This window comes from Xyrauchen texanus, chromosome 49 (genome assembly GCF_025860055.1).
Source record: "Xyrauchen texanus isolate HMW12.3.18 chromosome 49, RBS_HiC_50CHRs, whole genome shotgun sequence".
In the NCBI taxonomy this organism is placed as follows: Eukaryota; Metazoa; Chordata; class Actinopteri; order Cypriniformes; family Catostomidae; genus Xyrauchen; species Xyrauchen texanus.
In genome coordinates, this window is record NC_068324.1 from 5,566,668 (window position 1) to 5,587,569 (window position 20,902).

General features: G+C 38.2%; 1 protein-coding gene across 1 annotated transcript in view; it reads left to right on the plus strand.

Annotated features, from left to right (window-relative positions):
* The window catches only part of LOC127640233 (mucin-2-like), a 34,915-nt gene extending 14,781 nt beyond the window's left edge, over nucleotides 1-20,134 (plus strand). Inside the window, 24 exon segments of the mRNA XM_052122685.1 lie at nucleotides 775-882; nucleotides 1,047-1,229; nucleotides 1,323-1,562; nucleotides 1,649-1,805; nucleotides 2,222-2,347; nucleotides 2,521-4,134; nucleotides 4,535-11,689; nucleotides 12,962-13,252; nucleotides 13,420-13,655; nucleotides 13,800-13,983; nucleotides 14,229-14,403; nucleotides 15,662-15,846; nucleotides 15,979-16,048; nucleotides 16,204-16,334; nucleotides 16,428-16,459; nucleotides 16,851-16,998; nucleotides 17,481-17,576; nucleotides 17,785-17,825; nucleotides 18,244-18,363; nucleotides 18,466-18,561; nucleotides 18,658-18,777; nucleotides 19,008-19,047; nucleotides 19,342-19,459; nucleotides 19,954-20,134. Of these exon segments, the coding sequence (XP_051978645.1) occupies nucleotides 775-882; nucleotides 1,047-1,229; nucleotides 1,323-1,562; nucleotides 1,649-1,805; nucleotides 2,222-2,347; nucleotides 2,521-4,134; nucleotides 4,535-11,689; nucleotides 12,962-13,252; nucleotides 13,420-13,655; nucleotides 13,800-13,983; nucleotides 14,229-14,403; nucleotides 15,662-15,846; nucleotides 15,979-16,048; nucleotides 16,204-16,334; nucleotides 16,428-16,459; nucleotides 16,851-16,998; nucleotides 17,481-17,576; nucleotides 17,785-17,825; nucleotides 18,244-18,363; nucleotides 18,466-18,561; nucleotides 18,658-18,777; nucleotides 19,008-19,047; nucleotides 19,342-19,459; nucleotides 19,954-20,134 (11,847 nt within the window).
* The last annotated feature ends 768 nt before the right edge of the window (nucleotides 20,135-20,902 follow it).

Sequence of the window (20,902 nt, forward strand, 5' to 3'; positions counted from 1 at the left end):
TTCATTTGCTGTTATGCTAATAAAATAAATTGTGCATATTTGCTTGCTGTAGCTTAATTTAATCATTTTCGCTTTTAGATACTCAGAGAATCACTTCAAAGTTAGACTGTATGTTAGCAAAGATTACTCTAAGCTATTTTTTGCGAAACCGTCAGAAACTCAGTTGAGAAGCGCTTAAGCGCATCAAAGAATGCACCCAGATCGGCTGACATTGCCTAAGATAGCTCTCAAGCTAATGCTATGCTAAACCCTGACGAAGAAGCTGCGAAAGTGGCCTTGGATGATGCTGCAATCGGCCCCATCACTGATCCAAATCTGATCCAAGCTATGAAGAACATGATGGACAATACAGTATCAGTAATTGACGCATATTTTCAGCTGTCTTGGAAGCAATCGCTAATCAATTGACAAAGATACAACGCATTATACATCGAATCCAAAAGCAGAGGATAGAATTGAAGTGACAGAAAATAACTGCAGTACCAACGAAACCAAAGTGCAGGATCTGCAAAATGAAATTTAGGCCTTGACTGAACAGCTGAATGATTTAGAAAATCAGGGAAGAAGATGCAACGTGAGATCATTTTGTTATTATTATAAGCCTATAACCCTTACACTGCAGTTTGTTTACCCTCCATCTATGAAAGTTAGTTAACAATTCTACCACACCAGACTCTTGTTAACAAATGTAATGTTCAAATGTTAGGATTGTGCTTTCAAAAGTTTTAAGTTGCTCACTGCCTGACACTCTGTAACTGCATGTTACTACTCTAGGATTATTGTGAAATGGACCACAGTCCCTCTTTCCGCCTTGTCACCGAGAACATCCCCTGTGGCAGTAGCAACTCTATTTGCTCCAAGTCCATCGATCTTTACTTTGGGGTGAGGTTATTTTAATTGCACAAAGACAGCTCTATTGTAGTGTACTATTAAAGTATCCTAAAGCATTTGAGATACAACATGAATGTAACTTATATACATTATTTACTATATATTACTCAGTTTATATAATTCAGTATTATTCCACTGCTATTCAAATCCTGCAGAGATACAAGATGATGTTATCTCAGGAGAATGGGGTCAACGTTAAGGTTGAAACCAATGGTACCGATTATGAATATAAAATCCAATCTGCTGGGATCTACATTGTCATAGAGGTCAGAGATCTTTTAAACTTAATCTGGGACAATAAAACAAGTATAATGCTCCAGCTGCATCCCAGCTTAAAGGTATGCATTATCCATACATACACAAAGACTCTCTACCACCCTTTAACCTTTGTTCATCCTCTCACCTAAACTTCCACATGATCTGTATGGCAGGGCAAGGTGTGTGGACTCTGTGGAAATTTTGATGGTAATGCAAATAATGACTTTATGAAGCATAATGGAGAAGAGGTAGCAGATGCAGATACATTTGGGAATAGTTGGAAGGTGAATCCCAGCTGTCCAGATGAGACAAATTTGATGAACCCTTGTGAAGAAAAGCCCCATCGACGTGCCTGGGCTATTAAACAATGCAGCATCATCAAAAGTGATGTCTTTAAAGATTGCCATTCATTTGTAAGTACCAGTATAAAAATCTTATACAATATATCTAGTATAGAGATCATGGTAACCCTCTATTTGTATGATTGTCCTGTCCGTAGGTAGACTCTGTCCCATATTATGATGCCTGTGAAAGAGACACCTGTGCATGTGATACTGGGGGTGATTGCGATTGTTTCTGTACTGCGGTGGCAGCCTATGCTGCTGAATGCCGAAAAAAGGGAGTTTGTGTGGCATGGAGGAGCCCAAGAATTTGTCGTAAGTCAAAATATTTATAAAACTACTTTTTGTTTAAAAATGTACTCTACAATGGGCCAATATGATGTGTTCTGGAGTTAAGATATAATTAAAGGGATAGTTGACCTTGTTACGGGCAGGCTTGAAGAATATACAAAATAAAAGAGGCAGACAAAATGTCCAAATATAAAAAGATAATTTAGAGAAAAAAAAACAAGTCTACTTATGCATTTGTGGCATGCTATCTGTGTCTGTGTGTGTATGTGTATGTGTGTGTGTGTGTGTGTGTGTGTGTGTGTGTGTGTGTGTGTGTGTGTGTGTGTGTGTGTGTGATATAGAAAGATTTAATCTTGAGTCTGGAAACTATCCTTTTAAGATTGAATGCATCTTCTGTAATAAACAGTGTAATTTTCTGAATTAAGTCGTTCTTCTTGCAGCTATATTCTGTGACTACTACAACTCTCAGAGAGAATGTGATTGGCACTATAAAGCATGTGGATCCTGCATGAAAACCTGCAAAAACCGTGCAGGAGTTTGCTCCTCTCAAATTCCTCCACTTGAGGGTAAAAATTGAATCCTGAACACATATTGTATAGAAAGTTCCAAAGACTTGCATGAGATGAAATTGAAAGTATTTAACTACTATAGGGATTAACCATAATGCCAAGGAACAATATGTAAATAACCACATATCATGTCCCTGTCTATACCTGCTTTCCTTTTATTATTCCACTAGGATGTTTTCTTGAGTGCCCTTTGGAGAGGCCATATATGAGAGAGGAGACCTTGAAGTGTGTTACAGTGGAAGGATGTGATAACTGTTTATATAATGGGATTGAATATCAACCTGGATCAGTTGTTTACAACACAACAGATGGGAATGGTGCATGTTTAATAGCTGTGTGTCAAGATAATGGAAATATAAATAGATATGTTACAGAATGCATCATTACCACAACAGCAAAACCTTTCACTTTCACATCTACATCCACATCCACATCAATGGTTACAACATCACCTACATCAACTGAGACATCTACGACCACATCCACCACTACACCAACAACTACTGTGACACAAACATTTACTAAGACAGAAACAACAGCTTCTTCAACTGTTACAATAACGCCTACATCAACAGAACCACCATCTACAACAAGTTCAACAACAGTTACACCATCTACAACTAGTTCAACACAAGTTACAACACCACCTTCCATCTGTGATTGTAACTGGTCAAACTGGACTGACAGCAACACACCCAGTAAAGAACCGCAAGGATTCGAAATTGAATCCATCACTAAACTGTGGAAATCAAGAAAGATTTCTTGTCACAGCCCCAGCGAAATACAATGTAGGGCAGTAGATTATCCAGAATCCTCATTGACAGAAATGGGACAAATAGTATATTGTAATACATCCTTTGGACTGACATGCTCAAACGAAGACAATGCAGATGGTATAATACCATTGTGTCGTAATTATGAAATACGTGTCAGATGTTGTGAAGCCATGTGTACTACAACCACCTCTACTGTAATGCCCCCAAGTACATCAACCGAAACACCTACAACTGGTTCAACCACTGGTACAACACCCACATCATCAGAAACATCTACGACCACATCCACCACTACACCAACAACTACTGTGACACAAACATTTACTGAGACAGAAACAACAGCTTCTTCAACTGTTACAATAACGCCTACATCAACAGAACCACCATCTACAACAAGTTCAACAACAGTTACACCATCTACAACTAGTTCAACACAAGTTACAACACCACCTTCCATCTGTGATTGTAACTGGTCAAACTGGACTGACAGCAACACACCCAGTAAAGAACCGCAAGGATTCGAAATTGAATCCATCACTAAACTGTGGAAATCAAGAAAGATTTCTTGTCACAGCCCCAGCGAAATACAATGTAGGGCAGTAGATTATCCAGAATCCTCATTGGCAGAAATGGGACAAATAGTATATTGTAATACATCCTTTGGACTGACATGCTCAAACGAAGACAATGCAGATGGTATAATACCATTGTGTCGTAATTATGAAATACGTGTCAGATGTTGTGAAGCCATGTGTACTACAACCACCTCTACTGTAATGCCCCCAAGTACATCAACTGAAACACCTACAACTGGTTCAACCACTGGTACAACACCCACATCATCAGAAACATCTACGACCACATCCACCACTACACCAACAACTACTGTGACACAAACATTTACTGAGACAGAAACAACAGCTTCTTCAACTGTGACAATAACGCCTACATCAACAGAACCACAATCTACAACAAGTTCAACAACAGTTACTCCATCTACAACTAGTTCAACACAAGTTACAACACCACCTTCCATCTGTGATTGTAACTGGTCAAACTGGACTGACAGCAACACACCCAGTAAAGAACCGCAAGGATTCGAAATTGAATCCATCACTAAACTGTGGAAATCAAGAAAGATTTCTTGTCACAGCCCCAGCGAAATACAATGTAGGGCAGTAGATTATCCAGAATACTCATTGGCAGAAATAGGACAAATAGTATATTGCAATACATCCTTTGGACTGACATGTTCAAACGAAGACAATGCAGATGGTATAATACCATTGTGTCAGTAATTATGAAATACGTGTCAGATGTTGTGAAGCCATGTGTACTACAACCACCTCTACTGTAATGCCCCCAAGTACATCAACCGAAACACCTACAACTGGATCAACCACTGGTACAACACCCACATCATCAGAAACATCTACGACCACATCCACCACTACACCAACAACTACTGTGACACAAACATTTACTGAGACAGAAACAACAGCTTCTTCAACTGTTACAATAACGCCTACATCAACAGAACCACCATCTACAACAAGTTCAACAACAGTTACACCATCTACAACTAGTTCAACACAAGTTACAACACCACCTTCCATCTGTGATTGTAACTGGTCAAACTGGACTGACAGCAACACACCCAGTAAAGAACCGCAAGGATTCGAAATTGAATCCATCACTAAACTGTGGAAATCAAGAAAGATTTCTTGTCACAGCCCCAGCGAAATACAATGTAGGGCAGTAGATTATCCAGAATACTCATTGGCAGAAATAGGACAAATAGTATATTGCAATACATCCTTTGGACTGACATGTTCAAACGAAGACAATGCAGATGGTATAATACCATTGTGTCGTAATTATGAAATACGTGTCAGATGTTGTGAAGCCATGTGTACTACAACCACCTCTACTGTAATGCCCCCAAGTACATCAACCGAAACACCTACAACTGGATCAACCACTGGTACAACACCCACATCATCAGAAACATCTACGACCACATCCACCACTACACCAACAACTACTGTGACACAAACATTTACTGAGACAGAAACAACAGCTTCTTCAACTGTTACAATAACGCCTACATCAACAGAACCACCATCTACAACAAGTTCAACAACAGTTACACCATCTACAACTAGTTCAACACAAGTTACAACACCACCTTCCATCTGTGATTGTAACTGGTCAAACTGGACTGACAGCAACACACCCAGTAAAGAACCGCAAGGATTCGAAATTGAATCCATCACTAAACTGTGGAAATCAAGAAAGATTTCTTGTCACAGCCCCAGCGAAATACAATGTAGGGCAGTAGATTATCCAGAATACTCATTGGCAGAAATAGGACAAATAGTATATTGCAATACATCCTTTGGACTGACATGTTCAAACGAAGACAATGCAGATGGTATAATACCATTGTGTCGTAATTATGAAATACGTGTCAGATGTTGTGAAGCCATGTGTACTACAACCATCTCTACTGTAATGCCCCCAAGTACATCAACCAAAACACCTACAACTGGATCAACCACTGGTACAACACCCACATCATCAGAAACATCTACGACCACATCCACCACTACACCAACAACTACTGTGACACAAACATTTACTGAGACAGAAACAACAGCTTCTTCAACTGTTACAATAACGCCTACATCAACAGAACCACCATCTACAACAAGTTCAACAACAGTTACACCATCTACAACTAGTTCAACACAAGTTACAACACCACCTTCCATCTGTGATTGTAACTGGTCAAACTGGACTGACAGCAACACACCCAGTAAAGAACCGCAAGGATTCGAAATTGAATCCATCACTAAACTGTGGAAATCAAGAAAGATTTCTTGTCACAGCCCCAGCGAAATACAATGTAGGGCAGTAGATTATCCAGAATACTCATTGGAAGAAATAGGACAAATAGTATATTGCAATACATCCTTTGGACTGACATGTTCAAACGAAGACAATGCAGATGGTATAATACCATTGTGTCGTAATTATGAAATACGTGTCAGATGTTGTGAAGCCATGTGTACTACAACCACCTCTACTGTAATGCCCCCAAGTACATCAACCAAAACACCTACAACTGGATCAACCACTGGTACAACACCCACATCATCAGAAACATCTACGACCACATCCACCACTACACCAACAACTACTGTGACACAAACATTTACTGAGACAGAAACAACAGCTTCTTCAACTGTTACAATAACGCCTACATCAACAGAACCACCATCTACAACAAGTTCAACAACAGTTACACCATCTACAACTAGTTCAACACAAGTTACAACACCACCTTCCATCTGTGATTGTAACTGGTCAAACTGGACTGACAGCAACACACCCAGTAAAGAACCGCAAGGATTCGAAATTGAATCCATCACTAAACTGTGGAAATCAAGAAAGATTTCTTGTCACAGCCCCAGCGAAATACAATGTAGGGCAGTAGATTATCCAGAATACTCATTGGAAGAAATAGGACAAATAGTATATTGCAATACATCCTTTGGACTGACATGTTCAAACGAAGACAATGCAGATGGTATAATACCATTGTGTCGTAATTATGAAATACGTGTCAGATGTTGTGAAGCCATGTGTACTACAACCACCTCTACTGTAATGCCCCCAAGTACATCAACCGAAACACCTACAACTGGATCAACCACTGGTACAACACCCACATCATCAGAAACATCTACGACCACATCCACCACTACACCAACAACTACTGTGACACAAACATTTACTGAGACAGAAACAACAGCTTCTTCAACTGTTACAATAACGCCTACATCAACAGAACCACCATCTACAACAAGTTCAACAACAGTTACACCATCTACAACTAGTTCAACACAAGTTACAACACCACCTTCCATCTGTGATTGTAACTGGTCAAACTGGACTGACAGCAACACACCCAGTAAAGAACCGCAAGGATTCGAAATTGAATCCATCACTAAACTGTGGAAATCAAGAAAGATTTCTTGTCACAGCCCCAGCGAAATACAATGTAGGGCAGTAGATTATCCAGAATACTCATTGGAAGAAATAGGACAAATAGTATATTGCAATACATCCTTTGGACTGACATGTTCAAACGAAGACAATGCAGATGGTATAATACCATTGTGTCGTAATTATGAAATACGTGTCAGATGTTGTGAAGCCATGTGTACTACAACCACCTCTACTGTAATGCCCCCAAGTACATCAACCGAAACACCTACAACTGGATCAACCACTGGTACAACACCCACATCATCAGAAACATCTACGACCACATCCACCACTACACCAACAACTACTGTGACACAAACATTTACTGAGACAGAAACAACAGCTTCTTCAACTGTTACAATAACGCCTACATCAACAGAACCACCATCTACAACAAGTTCAACAACAGTTACACCATCTACAACTAGTTCAACACAAGTTACAACACCACCTTCCATCTGTGATTGTAACTGGTCAAACTGGACTGACAGCAACACACCCAGTAAAGAACCGCAAGGATTCGAAATTGAATCCATCACTAAACTGTGGAAATCAAGAAAGATTTCTTGTCACAGCCCCAGCGAAATACAATGTAGGGCAGTAGATTATCCAGAATACTCATTGGAAGAAATAGGACAAATAGTATATTGCAATACATCCTTTGGACTGACATGTTCAAACGAAGACAATGCAGATGGTATAATACCATTGTGTCGTAATTATGAAATACGTGTCAGATGTTGTGAAGCCATGTGTACTACAACCACCTCTACTGTAATGCCCCCAAGTACATCAACCGAAAAACCTACAACTGGATCATCCACTGGTACAACACCCACATCATCAGAAACATCTACGACCACATCCACCACTACACCAACAACTACTGTGACACAAACATTTACTGAGACAGAAACAACAGCTTCTTCAACTGTTACAATAACGCCTACATCAACAGAACCACCATCTACAACAAGTTCAACAACAGTTACACCATCTACAACTAGTTCAACACAAGTTACAACACCACCTTCCATCTGTGATTGTAACTGGTCAAACTGGACTGACAGCAACACACCCAGTAAAGAACCGCAAGGATTCGAAATTGAATCCATCACTAAACTGTGGAAATCAAGAAAGATTTCTTGTCACAGCCCCAGCGAAATACAATGTAGGGCAGTAGATTATCCAGAATACTCATTGGCAGAAATAGGACAAATAGTATATTGCAATACATCCTTTGGACTGACATGTTCAAACGAAGACAATGCAGATGGTATAATACCATTGTGTCGTAATTATGAAATACGTGTCAGATGTTGTGAAGCCATGTGTACTACAACCACCTCTACTGTAATGCCCCCAAGTACATCAACCGAAACACCTACAACTGGATCATCCACTGGTACAACACCCACATCATCAGAAACATCTACGACCACATCCACCACTACACCAACAACTACTGTGACACAAACATTTACTGAGACAGAAACAACAGCTTCTTCAACTGTTACAATAACGCCTACATCAACAGAACCACCATCTACAACAAGTTCAACAACAGTTACACCATCTACAACTAGTTCAACACAAGTTACAACACCACCTTCCATCTGTGATTGTAACTGGTCAAACTGGACTGACAGCAACACACCCAGTAAAGAACCGCAAGGATTCGAAATTGAATCCATCACTAAACTGTGGAAATCAAGAAAGATTTCTTGTCACAGCCCCAGCGAAATACAATGTAGGGCAGTAGATTATCCAGAATACTCATTGGCAGAAATAGGACAAATAGTATATTGCAATACATCCTTTGGACTGACATGTTCAAATGAAGACAATGCAGATGGTATAATACCATTGTGTCGTAATTATGAAATACGTGTCAGATGTTGTGAAGCCATGTGTACTACAACCACCTCTACTGTAATGCCCCCAAGTACATCAACCGAAACACCTACAACTGGATCAACCACTGGTACAACACCCACATCATCAGAAACATCTACGACCACATCCACCACTACACCAACAACTACTGTGACACAAACATTTACTGAGACAGAAACAACAGCTTCTTCAACTGTTACAATAACGCCTACATCAACAGAACCACCATCTACAACAAGTTCAACAACAGTTACACCATCTACAACTAGTTCAACACAAGTTACAACACCACCTTCCATCTGTGATTGTAACTGGTCAAACTGGACTGACAGCAACACACCCAGTAAAGAACCGCAAGGATTCGAAATTGAATCCATCACTAAACTGTGGAAATCAAGAAAGATTTCTTGTCACAGCCCCAGCGAAATACAATGTAGGGCAGTAGATTATCCAGAATACTCATTGGAAGAAATAGGACAAATAGTATATTGCAATACATCCTTTGGACTGACATGTTCAAATGAAGACAATGCAGATGGTATAATACCATTGTGTCGTAATTATGAAATACGTGTCAGATGTTGTGAAGCCATGTGTACTACAACCACCTCTACTGTAATGCCCCCAAGTACATCAACCGAAACACCTACAACTGGATCAACCACTGGTACAACACCCACATCATCAGAAACATCTACGACCACATCCACCACTACACCAACAACTACTGTGACACAAACATTTACTGAGACAGAAACAACAGCTTCTTCAACAGTTACAATGACACCTACATCAACAGAAACACCATCTACAACTAGAACAACCTCTGTTACAACACCCACGTCATCAGAGACATCTACGACCACATCCACCACTACACCAACAACTACTGTGACACAAACATTTACTGAGACAGAAACAACAGCTTCTTCAACAGTTACAATGACACCTACATCAACAGAAACACCATCTACAACTACCACAACCTCTGGTACAACACCCACGTCATCAGAGACATCTACGACCACATCCACCACTACACCAACAACTACTGTGACACAAACATTTACTGAGACAGAAACAACAGCTTCTTCAACAGTTACAATGACACCTACATCAACAGAAACACCATCTACAACTAGCACAACCTCTGGTACAACACCCACGTCATCAGAGACATCTACGACCACATCCACCACTACACCAACAACTACTGTGACACAAACATTTACTGAGACAGAAACAACAGCTTCTTCAACAGTTACAATGACACCTACATCAACAGAACCACCATCTACAACAAGTTCAACAACAGTTACACCATCTACAACTAGCACAACCTCTGGTACAACACCCACGTCATCAGAGACATCTACGACCACATCCACCACTACACCAACAACTACTGTGACACAAACATTTACTGAGACAGAAACAACAGCTTCTTCAACAGTTACAATGACACCTACATCAACAGAAACACCATCTACAACTAGCACAACCTCTGGTACAACACCCACGTCATCAGAGACATCTACGACCACATCCACCACTACACCAACAACTACTGTGACACAAACATTTACTGAGACAGAAACAACAGCTTCTTCAACAGTTACAATGACACCTACATCAACAGAAACACCATCTACAACTAGAACAACCTCTGGTACAACACCCACATCATCAGAGACATCTACGACCACATCCACCACTACACCAACAACTACTGTGACACAAACATTTACTGAGACAGAAACAACAGCTTCTTCAACAGTTACAATGACACCTACATCAACAGAAACACCATCTACAACTACCACAACCTCTGGTACAACACCCACGTCATCAGAGACATCTACGACCACATCCACCACTACACCAACAACTACTGTGACACAAACATTTACTGAGACAGAAACAACAGCTTCTTCAACAGTTACAATGACACCTACATCAACAGAAACACCATCTACAACTAGCACAACCTCTGGTACAACACCCACGTCATCAGAGACATCTACGACCACATCCACCACTACACCAACAACTACTGTGACACAAACATTTACTGAGACAGAAACAACAGCTTCTTCAACAGTTACAATGACACCTACATCAACAGAACCACCATCTACAACAAGTTCAACAACAGTTACACCATCTACAACTAGCACAACCTCTGGTACAACACCCACGTCATCAGAGACATCTACGACCACATCCACCACTACACCAACAACTACTGTGACACAAACATTTACTGAGACAGAAACAACAGCTTCTTCAACAGTTACAATGACACCTACATCAACAGAAACACCATCTACAACTAGCACAACCTCTGGTACAACACCCACATCATCAGAGACATCTACGACCACATCCACCACTACACCAACAACTACTGTGACACAAACATTTACTGAGACAGAAACAACAGCTTCTTCAACAGTTACAATGACACCTACATCAACAGAAACACCATCTACAACTAGCACATCCTCTGGTACAACACCCACATCAGAGACATCTACAGCCATATCTACCACTACACCAACAACTAGAGTGACAAAATGTTACTGCACATTTTCAAATGTGACATACACAGCAGGTAAGTGTTGCTTCACTAACAAACCTTAACATATTGCCAGTTCATAGTTTGTTTAATCCTTGTACATGTAGACATTGATTTAGTAAAGATTTGCATGTATAAAACACGTGCAAACTTGATAGCACTTGGAAAAAATGTCAGAGCTGATCTACAAACATAGTCTTCTGAGGATTTCGTCTTTCAGATGTGCAAAATAGCAGGTCTTGGCAATTTTTGTGTGTTTCCTCAAAATGAATGTGCAATTTAGATGCATGCCTCCAAATCCCAAAAATAAAGGGTGGTGTTGATGCAAATTAACGAAATTGCACCCGCAAAATAATTGATCTAGTCTGAAAGTAATTTTAGAATCAGAAACTGAGAGAGCAAATGAATACGAATGAAAGGAAGGTATTAATTTGATTTGTGCTGGCATACTGCTGTCATTGTGGAAAAACAGAGACATTGAGAATGGAGAATACACAGAACACCCATTAATGACATGCATTAATGTAATATAAAATTATTTCTCATTAAAATAAAAATTAGGTTATTTTTAAAACTCGAAATCAAAAATGATAATATAGTCTACTGATGTTCACACAACATTTAATCTCTAAGATAAAAATAACATATAACAATCTATGCCCAAATAATGTCATATTTCAATGTTTTAAGCAATAATTTAAACGCTGATGAAATATTTGAATTAGCTGTTCTCTCCAGTGCTCAATGCAGAATGACATGCACCAATGTATGCTGCTCCTGCGAAGCAGGCTGTGAGCGCTGTTCTTTCTTGGAAGCCACCCGTGTCTCTCTCTGGTTCCATCCTGGTCAAGATACTTACTTTTTGAAATTCAGATTTCGCTGTAGTATTAATCAGTGGTGCATTGGCTTAATGTGCACATAATAGTGTATTTTTTGTCTTTGTTAATTATGTATTGAAGCTATCTGATGAGCAATCTTGTGAAGAATCACTTGCTAAATAGCAGGGATTCATGATGATATCGGATCATAAATAATTATATTTATTATAAAAAAATATATTAAATTGCATTGAGCATGCTTTTGGTGCAATTTTCAGGATGGTCTCTCCAACATATTTGCACGTTTAGCCATTTTCTTCGTAAATTATCTGAAATATGACCACAACAAGAACACGCAATTTGATAGAGTGTACAAGTAAATTAGTACCCGTTATTTGGGTTCTCGTTAAATCAGGTCCTTAGCACTCAAATTATGTTTCATATCTGTTATTTTGTTACCTACCATGCACATCTTTGATTCTAATTCTAGGGTCTAAAATCTACAATAATACTGACAAAGCGGGTTGGTGCTTCATTGCTTACTGCAATGACTCTTGTAATATTGTGAAATGGACTCAACCATGCCCAACCCCTCCACCTTTGTGTCCAATCTCAAACTGGATTGAAGGATGCAATAACAAAACCTGTATAAATGGCAAGGTCACCTCAAGGCCTCTACAGTGTGATCAGAGCAGTACTTTCATACCTACATGTGCCAATGCACTTAAAGCTGAGAAGGTGTATTATAACAATGGCTGCTGCTTCAAGTATGAGTGCCCCTGTAAGTTTTAAACTCTTACACACCTTTAAAATACATAAAATGATTCAGAAATATTTTTTTACACATCTATATTTATTTCTAAATATGATTCCTAATCACGTGCATGCACATACATTTCGTCCATGCCAGTGCCTTATACTTAACTTTGATCTTATTTGATTAAACAGGTAAATGCAATGGCTGGGGTGACCCTCATTACAAAACTTTCGATGGAACATATTATGCTTTCCAAGGAAACTGCACCTATGTGTTGGTCCAAGAAATCATCCCAAAATACAATATTAGTGTCCATGTTAAAAACTTTTATTGTGATATAAAAAATAATCTTGCCTGCCCTGAGTATGTGATTGTGAATTACAAATCCTATAAAATCAAGATGACAAGCAACACTAAGGTGATCCATGTAAGTGTTGGGACAAGTGTTTTTCACAAACATTCACGGGCTACTGATTGTCATGCTCTTCTGGTTCTCATGCACATTGCAAAACAGTATAGTATTCTAGAGTGTGATTCTCATCTTAACTCATAAAGGCTGTGTTCCCCATAGGTTTATGTCAATGAAGAAGAGAAGATACCAACATATGTAAATGACATCTTTACCATCACCACATCTGGCATGTCAGTTGTTATGAACATCTCTGATATTAAAGCTGAGATTGTAGTCAGTCATAACAGCTTTAGTGTCAAACTCCCATTCTCGTACTTCCATAATAATACAGAGGGACAGTGTGGTGAGTATGGGTCAGAGATCTTTTGGCACAATAAATATTTAGAATATGTATATATACAAAATATATAATATATATTAAATCTGTTAGTTGGACAAATCTATTAAAATCACAAATCTATCTATCTATCTATCTATCTATCTATCTATCTATCTATCTATCTATCTATCTATCTATCTATCAAGAGCATATTTTTATTTTGTTATTCTGTCAATTAACATTTTTGTAATTCTGCTGACAATTTTTAGGGGTTTGTGACAACAATAGCGCAAATGACTGCAGACTTCCTAATGGAACGATTGACGTTTCATGTGAGGACATGGCACGGTTTTGGATGGTCCCTCCAGGATGCACATACACCCCACCCACACCTAAACCCCCAGCACCCTGCAAAACACAAATCTGTGATGTTATCAAGAACTAGTAAGGAAATCCACTTATGTCAGTGTTGTGTAAAAAAACGTGTTACAAACACGCATTGTAATTTCTATGGGATGCTATATAGTCTGTAATAATTAAATGTGCCTGCTAACTGGCATGAGATGTCTGCGTTGTTTAGTACCTGAATCACTTAAAGAATTAAACATATCAGCTAATGACATAGACAGATACAATATTACGATATTTAGTGTTGCATTGAATTTGCACCATGTAATGCCAGCTCTTTGGTTGGTGCTGAGTGCTTGGTTGGGTAGGATGCAGCAGACTACTGCAATCTTGACACTCTGCTGGGACTGTAGAGCATTTGCTTCACCACTGTTACCTGAACCTGGCTCTTTAAAATGCAGCAAGTGCCCTTGACTGAACTGCACATTTGGACATTTACATTTCTCCCTGCAGCTCCTGCTGGTTACCCACTAAAGCAGTGTTGAGCCTGGCTAGTACCTGGATGGGAGACCTCCTAGGGAAAACTAAGGTTTCTGCTGGAAGAGTGTGTCCAGCAGGGGGTAATCACCCGGTGGTCTGTGTGGGTCCTAACACCCTAGTATAGTGATGAGGACACTACATGTAAAAACGCACTGACGTCCTGACCCTCTGTGGTCATTAAAAATCCCCTTGTGTCCTGGCCAAATTTGCCCATTGGCCACTAGCCATCATGGCTTACTAAAAATTCCCTAGACATAGGAATTGGCTACATCACTGTACTCTCCTCTCCACCAATAGCTTATGTGTGGAGGGCATTCTGGCGCTCCATGGCTGCTGTTGCGTCATCCAGGTGGATGTTGCAGACTGTTGGTGGTTGAGAAGATTCCCCCACTATGATATAAACTGCTTTGAGTGCCTAGAAATGTGGTATCATAAATGTAAAGAGTTATTATTATTATTATGCCAGGTTACAACTCTCTTCTCCATCATTTTATGAATTACTGCTGACATCATCAACAACAAAATGTTCTCAAACATCTATTTTGATCAATTTCAAATAAGCGGCAGCTTTATTGGGTGGTAATAGCGCATCGTTAATTGATGACTCAATTTAAATATTTAAAGCACAGTGCTATTTCAGTGCATTTCACACCTCGTAAAACTTTACTGTGAGTGGTTAGGGATTAAGATGCAGTGAGTTGAAATACCGCCTGTAAATGTGGCTCAACTGTTTCGTGAAGTGTAACATGTTTTTTTATCTTTCAAGATAATGAATGCTTAAATTGAAAGTCAAAGTTTTGTATTTTCTTCACAGTATGTTTAAGAACTGCCATGAGATTATTCCTTATGAAAGTTATTATGAGGCATGCAAATTTGATGTCTGCCACATGGGAAATGAATCTAATGCTTGTGCCAGTCTGGAGATGTATGCCAATATTTGTGGCGAGGAGTCTGTTTGTGTGGACTGGAGACACTTAGCTGATCTCAAAGGGCTATGTGGTAAGACTGCAGAATGACTCAGCACTGTAGTAAAATTAGTTTGTGTACTTAACACTTGAATTTCTTACTAACACATTTTGTAATTAAGTCATATTATAATGAAATCTTGATTGTCGTCGGTTTTCAAAACAGCATACAACTGCCCCAAACACAAAGTCTACAAGGCATGTGGGCCAAAAGTAGAAAAAACCTGCAGTACAAGGTAATGCTTTAATCTCTCTCTATAACACTCCATATCCATAAATAACAATCCTGAATAAGAGCTGTAAAATTCATACTGAATGCTCAGGCATGTACTGCTTTTAACTGTATTCATCTCTAATGCTTTTTTCTTTACATTTTTGAACTTGTGACTAGGTACAATGATAAATTTGTGGAGAAAGATTGTCAAAGCAAAGACTGTCATCAAACATTTATGGAAGGTTGTCACTGTCCTGATAACACATATCTAGTCAGTTCAACGACAGACACCTGTACGGCTTTCTGCGGTAAGAAATGTTACTTAATTTACCCTCTCTTGATAGATTAATGCACCTTGATGTCATGTTTTTAGTGATATTGTTTTCATGCCCACCTTTTAGATTGCATTGGCCCTGATGGATTACCTAGACAGGTATGTCTCTTTGAGTCATAGGTAACAAATTTAAAGACATTTTCCATCAAAAGCACCTTAACTCTTATGCACTGTTCATCATTAAATCATGCTCCAGTTGTTCTCAAAAGTGACCAGAAACAATAACGTGTAATTCTTTTAATTGTTATGAAAGAAATTTAACAGCTCTAAATTATTTTCTGTTTGTTTTTTTTTTTTTTTGTTTTTTTTTGCTTGAACAATTGACCTTTCCCCAATTAAAGAACATGATTTAAGGCATTTACATAACCTTACACATCATTGGCTTAATCGGTGTAAGATCGTCCATCGTCCATCCACACATCCTTAACCATTATTCATCATAATAAGGAACTCACATCACAATAACAATGATCATCTTCTTTTCTTGTAGCCCGGAGATACATGGACCTTGGGCTGTACCAAATATACATGTTCCAATGAGAGTTTTGGTATTACCACAGAGCCAACTGAATGTCCACTTGTAAAGGGCTGTTCCGAAGGATACAAAATAACCATTAAAGGCTGCTGCCCAGAATGCGGTGAGACAAGATTAAAGATATGTTCAACAGATTTGCAAGTTAAAGGAATAATTCACCTAAAAATAAAAACGCCATAATTATTTACTCCCTTTTTTGTTGTTCCAAACCCATTTAACTTTCTTCCATGGAACCCAAATGGAGATGTTAGAGAGTATATTTGTTTTATTCACCATTCACATTCATTGTATCCTTTTCCATGCAATGATAATGAACTTACTCAGCAAGATTTCCTGCAAACTCTTTCTCCATGAGAGTACCTGATCGAGGGTTAGGGTTAGGGTATGAATTTTCCCCTCAGACTGTTTGAAATAAATTATTAATCTAGTTTGAAACTCTTGAGCATAAATATTTTCACTGCACATATTAGGTGAACGTAACCTATTGGAATAAGTGCATTTGAACTCAACATCCATAAACTCTTATTAATGCAAACAAACCAAGTAAATATTTAAAAAGACTTCTTGCCCCCTCTTCCCATTCAGACTGTGATAGAAACCTTAATGAAACCTGTGAAATGATGAAGTGTGCATTGGGATATGAGTTGGGACCAAAAACTCTTGAGAACTGCTGTCCCTGTGGTAAGTTTCAGATTACTTACTGTTTCCTTCCTCTACATTTAAACTGAATCAGCAAGTAAAAAAAAAAATCATATATTTACTTAAAAACCTAAAAGTGATTTTTGTCCTCCAAAATTGCAATTTAGTCAATTATATAAAATGTTAAATCAACATTGTTATTGAATTGAATTATTGAATGGTTTCTAAAATTATTAATTTTTCTGACCAGTGCCCAAACCTGTCTGTGTTTTCGATCACATTGAGTACCAGGTGAGCTAAAGCTTGGTTAACTTTTTAACACTAACTAAAGGGATAGTTCACCTCCAAAAATGTATTCCATTTTATGTTGTTCCAACCCAGTGTGACTTTCTTTCGGTTAGGGAACACAAAAGGAGATGTTAAACTGAATGATAGCCTCAGTCATTATTCACTTTCATTGTATGGAAAAAAGATGCAATAAAAGTGAATTGCAACTGAGACTAACAATCTGTCCTTTTGTGTTCCACGGAAGAAAGAGAGTCATCTAATTTCGGAGCAACATGAGAGTAAATGACGACAGAACGTTCATTTTTGGAGGAACTATCCCTAAGAAAAATGGGGGGTAGAGCCTGGAATTATAAAATGGAACAAATTTGCCAGTTTTATCAATCCATATCTCTATCTTTTCTGATTTTGTTCTTCTCTGTAGCCTGGAACTAAATTCAGCACAGATCCTTGTGTGCAATGCAACTGTGAAAATGATAAAGCCCCACAGGATGATTTGTATCCAGTGACTTGTGTTAGTATAAACTGTGAACCATGTCCTGAGGTAACAATTACAATTAATTCTTGATATTCAATAATTGCTTTGTATGATTAACTCCAAAAACACACGAATAGTCTTTAATAACTGGATTATTCAAACTATAAGGGTTTTGAACCTGTGAAACAAGAAGGAGAGTGCTGTGGAACATGTAAGCAAGTAGCCTGTGTTTTTGACATAGAAAACACCAGACATATTCTCAAGGTACGTTCTCAAACTTTTCTTCACTCTTTCAGGTCACCAGACAAATAATTGTTTCTATGAATCAATCCTCATGCAGAGTGTCTTTTGTTTTCATAGGTTGGAGAATTCTACAGTGATAAATGTGAGAATATTACCTGCAATACATTTAACGACACACTTAGGACAGAGAAGACTATAAAAACCTGCCCTGATTTTAATCAAGATGACTGTGAGCCTGTAAGTGAATATCTTGAGCTCCACACATGACACGTGTTCTGCTTGTATTCTGATTGGCTGTTGTAGTTGTTTGCTAACATCTGATGTAATTTTTCTTTTGTTAAAATACTTCCTCCTGTGCCAGTATAAGGTCTTAATACACCTAAATATATAAATCAACTTTACACATGACACATTTCAACATTAAGTCGCATTGTTTTATTAACTAGGCTCTATTTATGTATTTAAAGGGAACCGAGGAATATGATGCAGATGGATGTTGCATGAGCTGTAAGATATTATTTCCTTATCTAAAACATTGAGATACAAAATGTACAACTTCTGATATTTACTCACCCTCATTTGTTCTAAACCCATTTGACTTTCTCATGTCTCAGTTGCCATTCACTTTCATTACATCACTCTCCCACAAACTAATTGCCTGCCCCACCATGTTAATGCAGATCACTGATTGGATGCATTGTATAACAGATGTTTGTTTTTTTATCATTTAAAAAAAAACAATGCTTGAGATGTATTGTTTATGAGTGTCTGCCACAAACTTACCTCCATCTAATATCTTAGGTGAGCCCAAGAACTGCGTTCGAGTGAAGAACACCACCCATGTTTATGCAGATAATTGTAAATCCATCAATGCTGTTGAAGTGACATCTTGCAGTGGTCACTGTGACACCCAATCAATGTGAGAGCATGTGCACACCTGTTTGAACCCAAACATAAGATTTCTTTCCTTTTGACTTCTGAGAAAAGCCATGCAGTCTTATGGTTGAAATGCAATAATTTTACATAGGTAACAGAATACACATTTATTAGTGCTCACTACTGCAAGAGCATAACACATGCAACTTTTATGTTAATATCTGCTATACTGTATTTTGGGGACACTGCAGTGGCATCAGTTAATAGCAATATTAATGAACAAGCTTTACCTCCTCAGTTGCATACCCATTGGCGTAAAACAGCTTTGAATGGAATTTGGCCAAATGTTTTGCTGTTTTTTTTGGATGATCGTGCTGTTTGTGTCATGTTTAGTCACACATGTCCTGAAAAATAAGAATGATGATTAGATGGACACACACAAATATAGACATGAGTATGCAATATCTCACTCAGATATTAGGATCCACTGATAAGAGCACATTCATCTGACTGGTGTTTTCTTGTAAACCTACACAGGTATTCATTGCAAATGAACACAATGATGCACAGCTGTTCATGCTGTCGGGAGGTGAAAACGAGCCGCAAACAAGTGACGCTAAAGTGTCCAGATGGCAGCGAGACCCTGCATGAATACGTCTACATTGAAAGCTGCAAATGCACACCTACTGAGTGTGAAAACCAGTAGACTTCTGGATAAAAGATCTTGTTTAATAAATGCCCAACCTTGCCTTGATTATTGCTGATTTGACCTCAATAATGACTTGATAATCTGTTACACTAAGTAGGAAAACAACAGTAAAAAAATGTTTAACTAACAGAATGAAAGATTGCAATATTCTGCTTTTTGTTCTTTTACCTTTTTATCTCTCTAACTGGGACTCAGGGTATTTTGAGAATTTGTATTCTTCTATCTTGCTTTATAATCAATTTGGTGATCATAATATAACTATGTACATTTACTTCCTATAAAATGAATGATGAGTAATAAAGCATAAAGCAAAATAAACTGAAACAGTTCCAGTCTACTGTATTTTTTAGCCAATTTATCAGTAAAATGCAACCAATATGTAGTTGGTTTTAATATACTATTTCCTTTCATTTGAACATTTAAATGACAACCAGAGCTATGCTGTAACTATACTGTAAAAGTAAAGTGTATGTTGTAGTTGAGTTTGCATTGCACTGAGATCACTTTATGCTAAATATATTAAAGATTTTACATTTGAGACATGAAACACCAAAACACACCCATTATAGTAAAACATACATGATCAAAGAGTGTTGCGCTGTTTAAAGAACTGTTTGATACATCTGCATTCATTTAAAAATACTATCAACTTTCTTTAATATGGTGAGATAGAATGTCATACAGTACATCAAATACATATTTTAGTATGTGGTGGATGCTGACATTGAGTTAACCAGGAAAAAAGAAGAAATAAAAGAAAAAGGTTTAAACATTCAA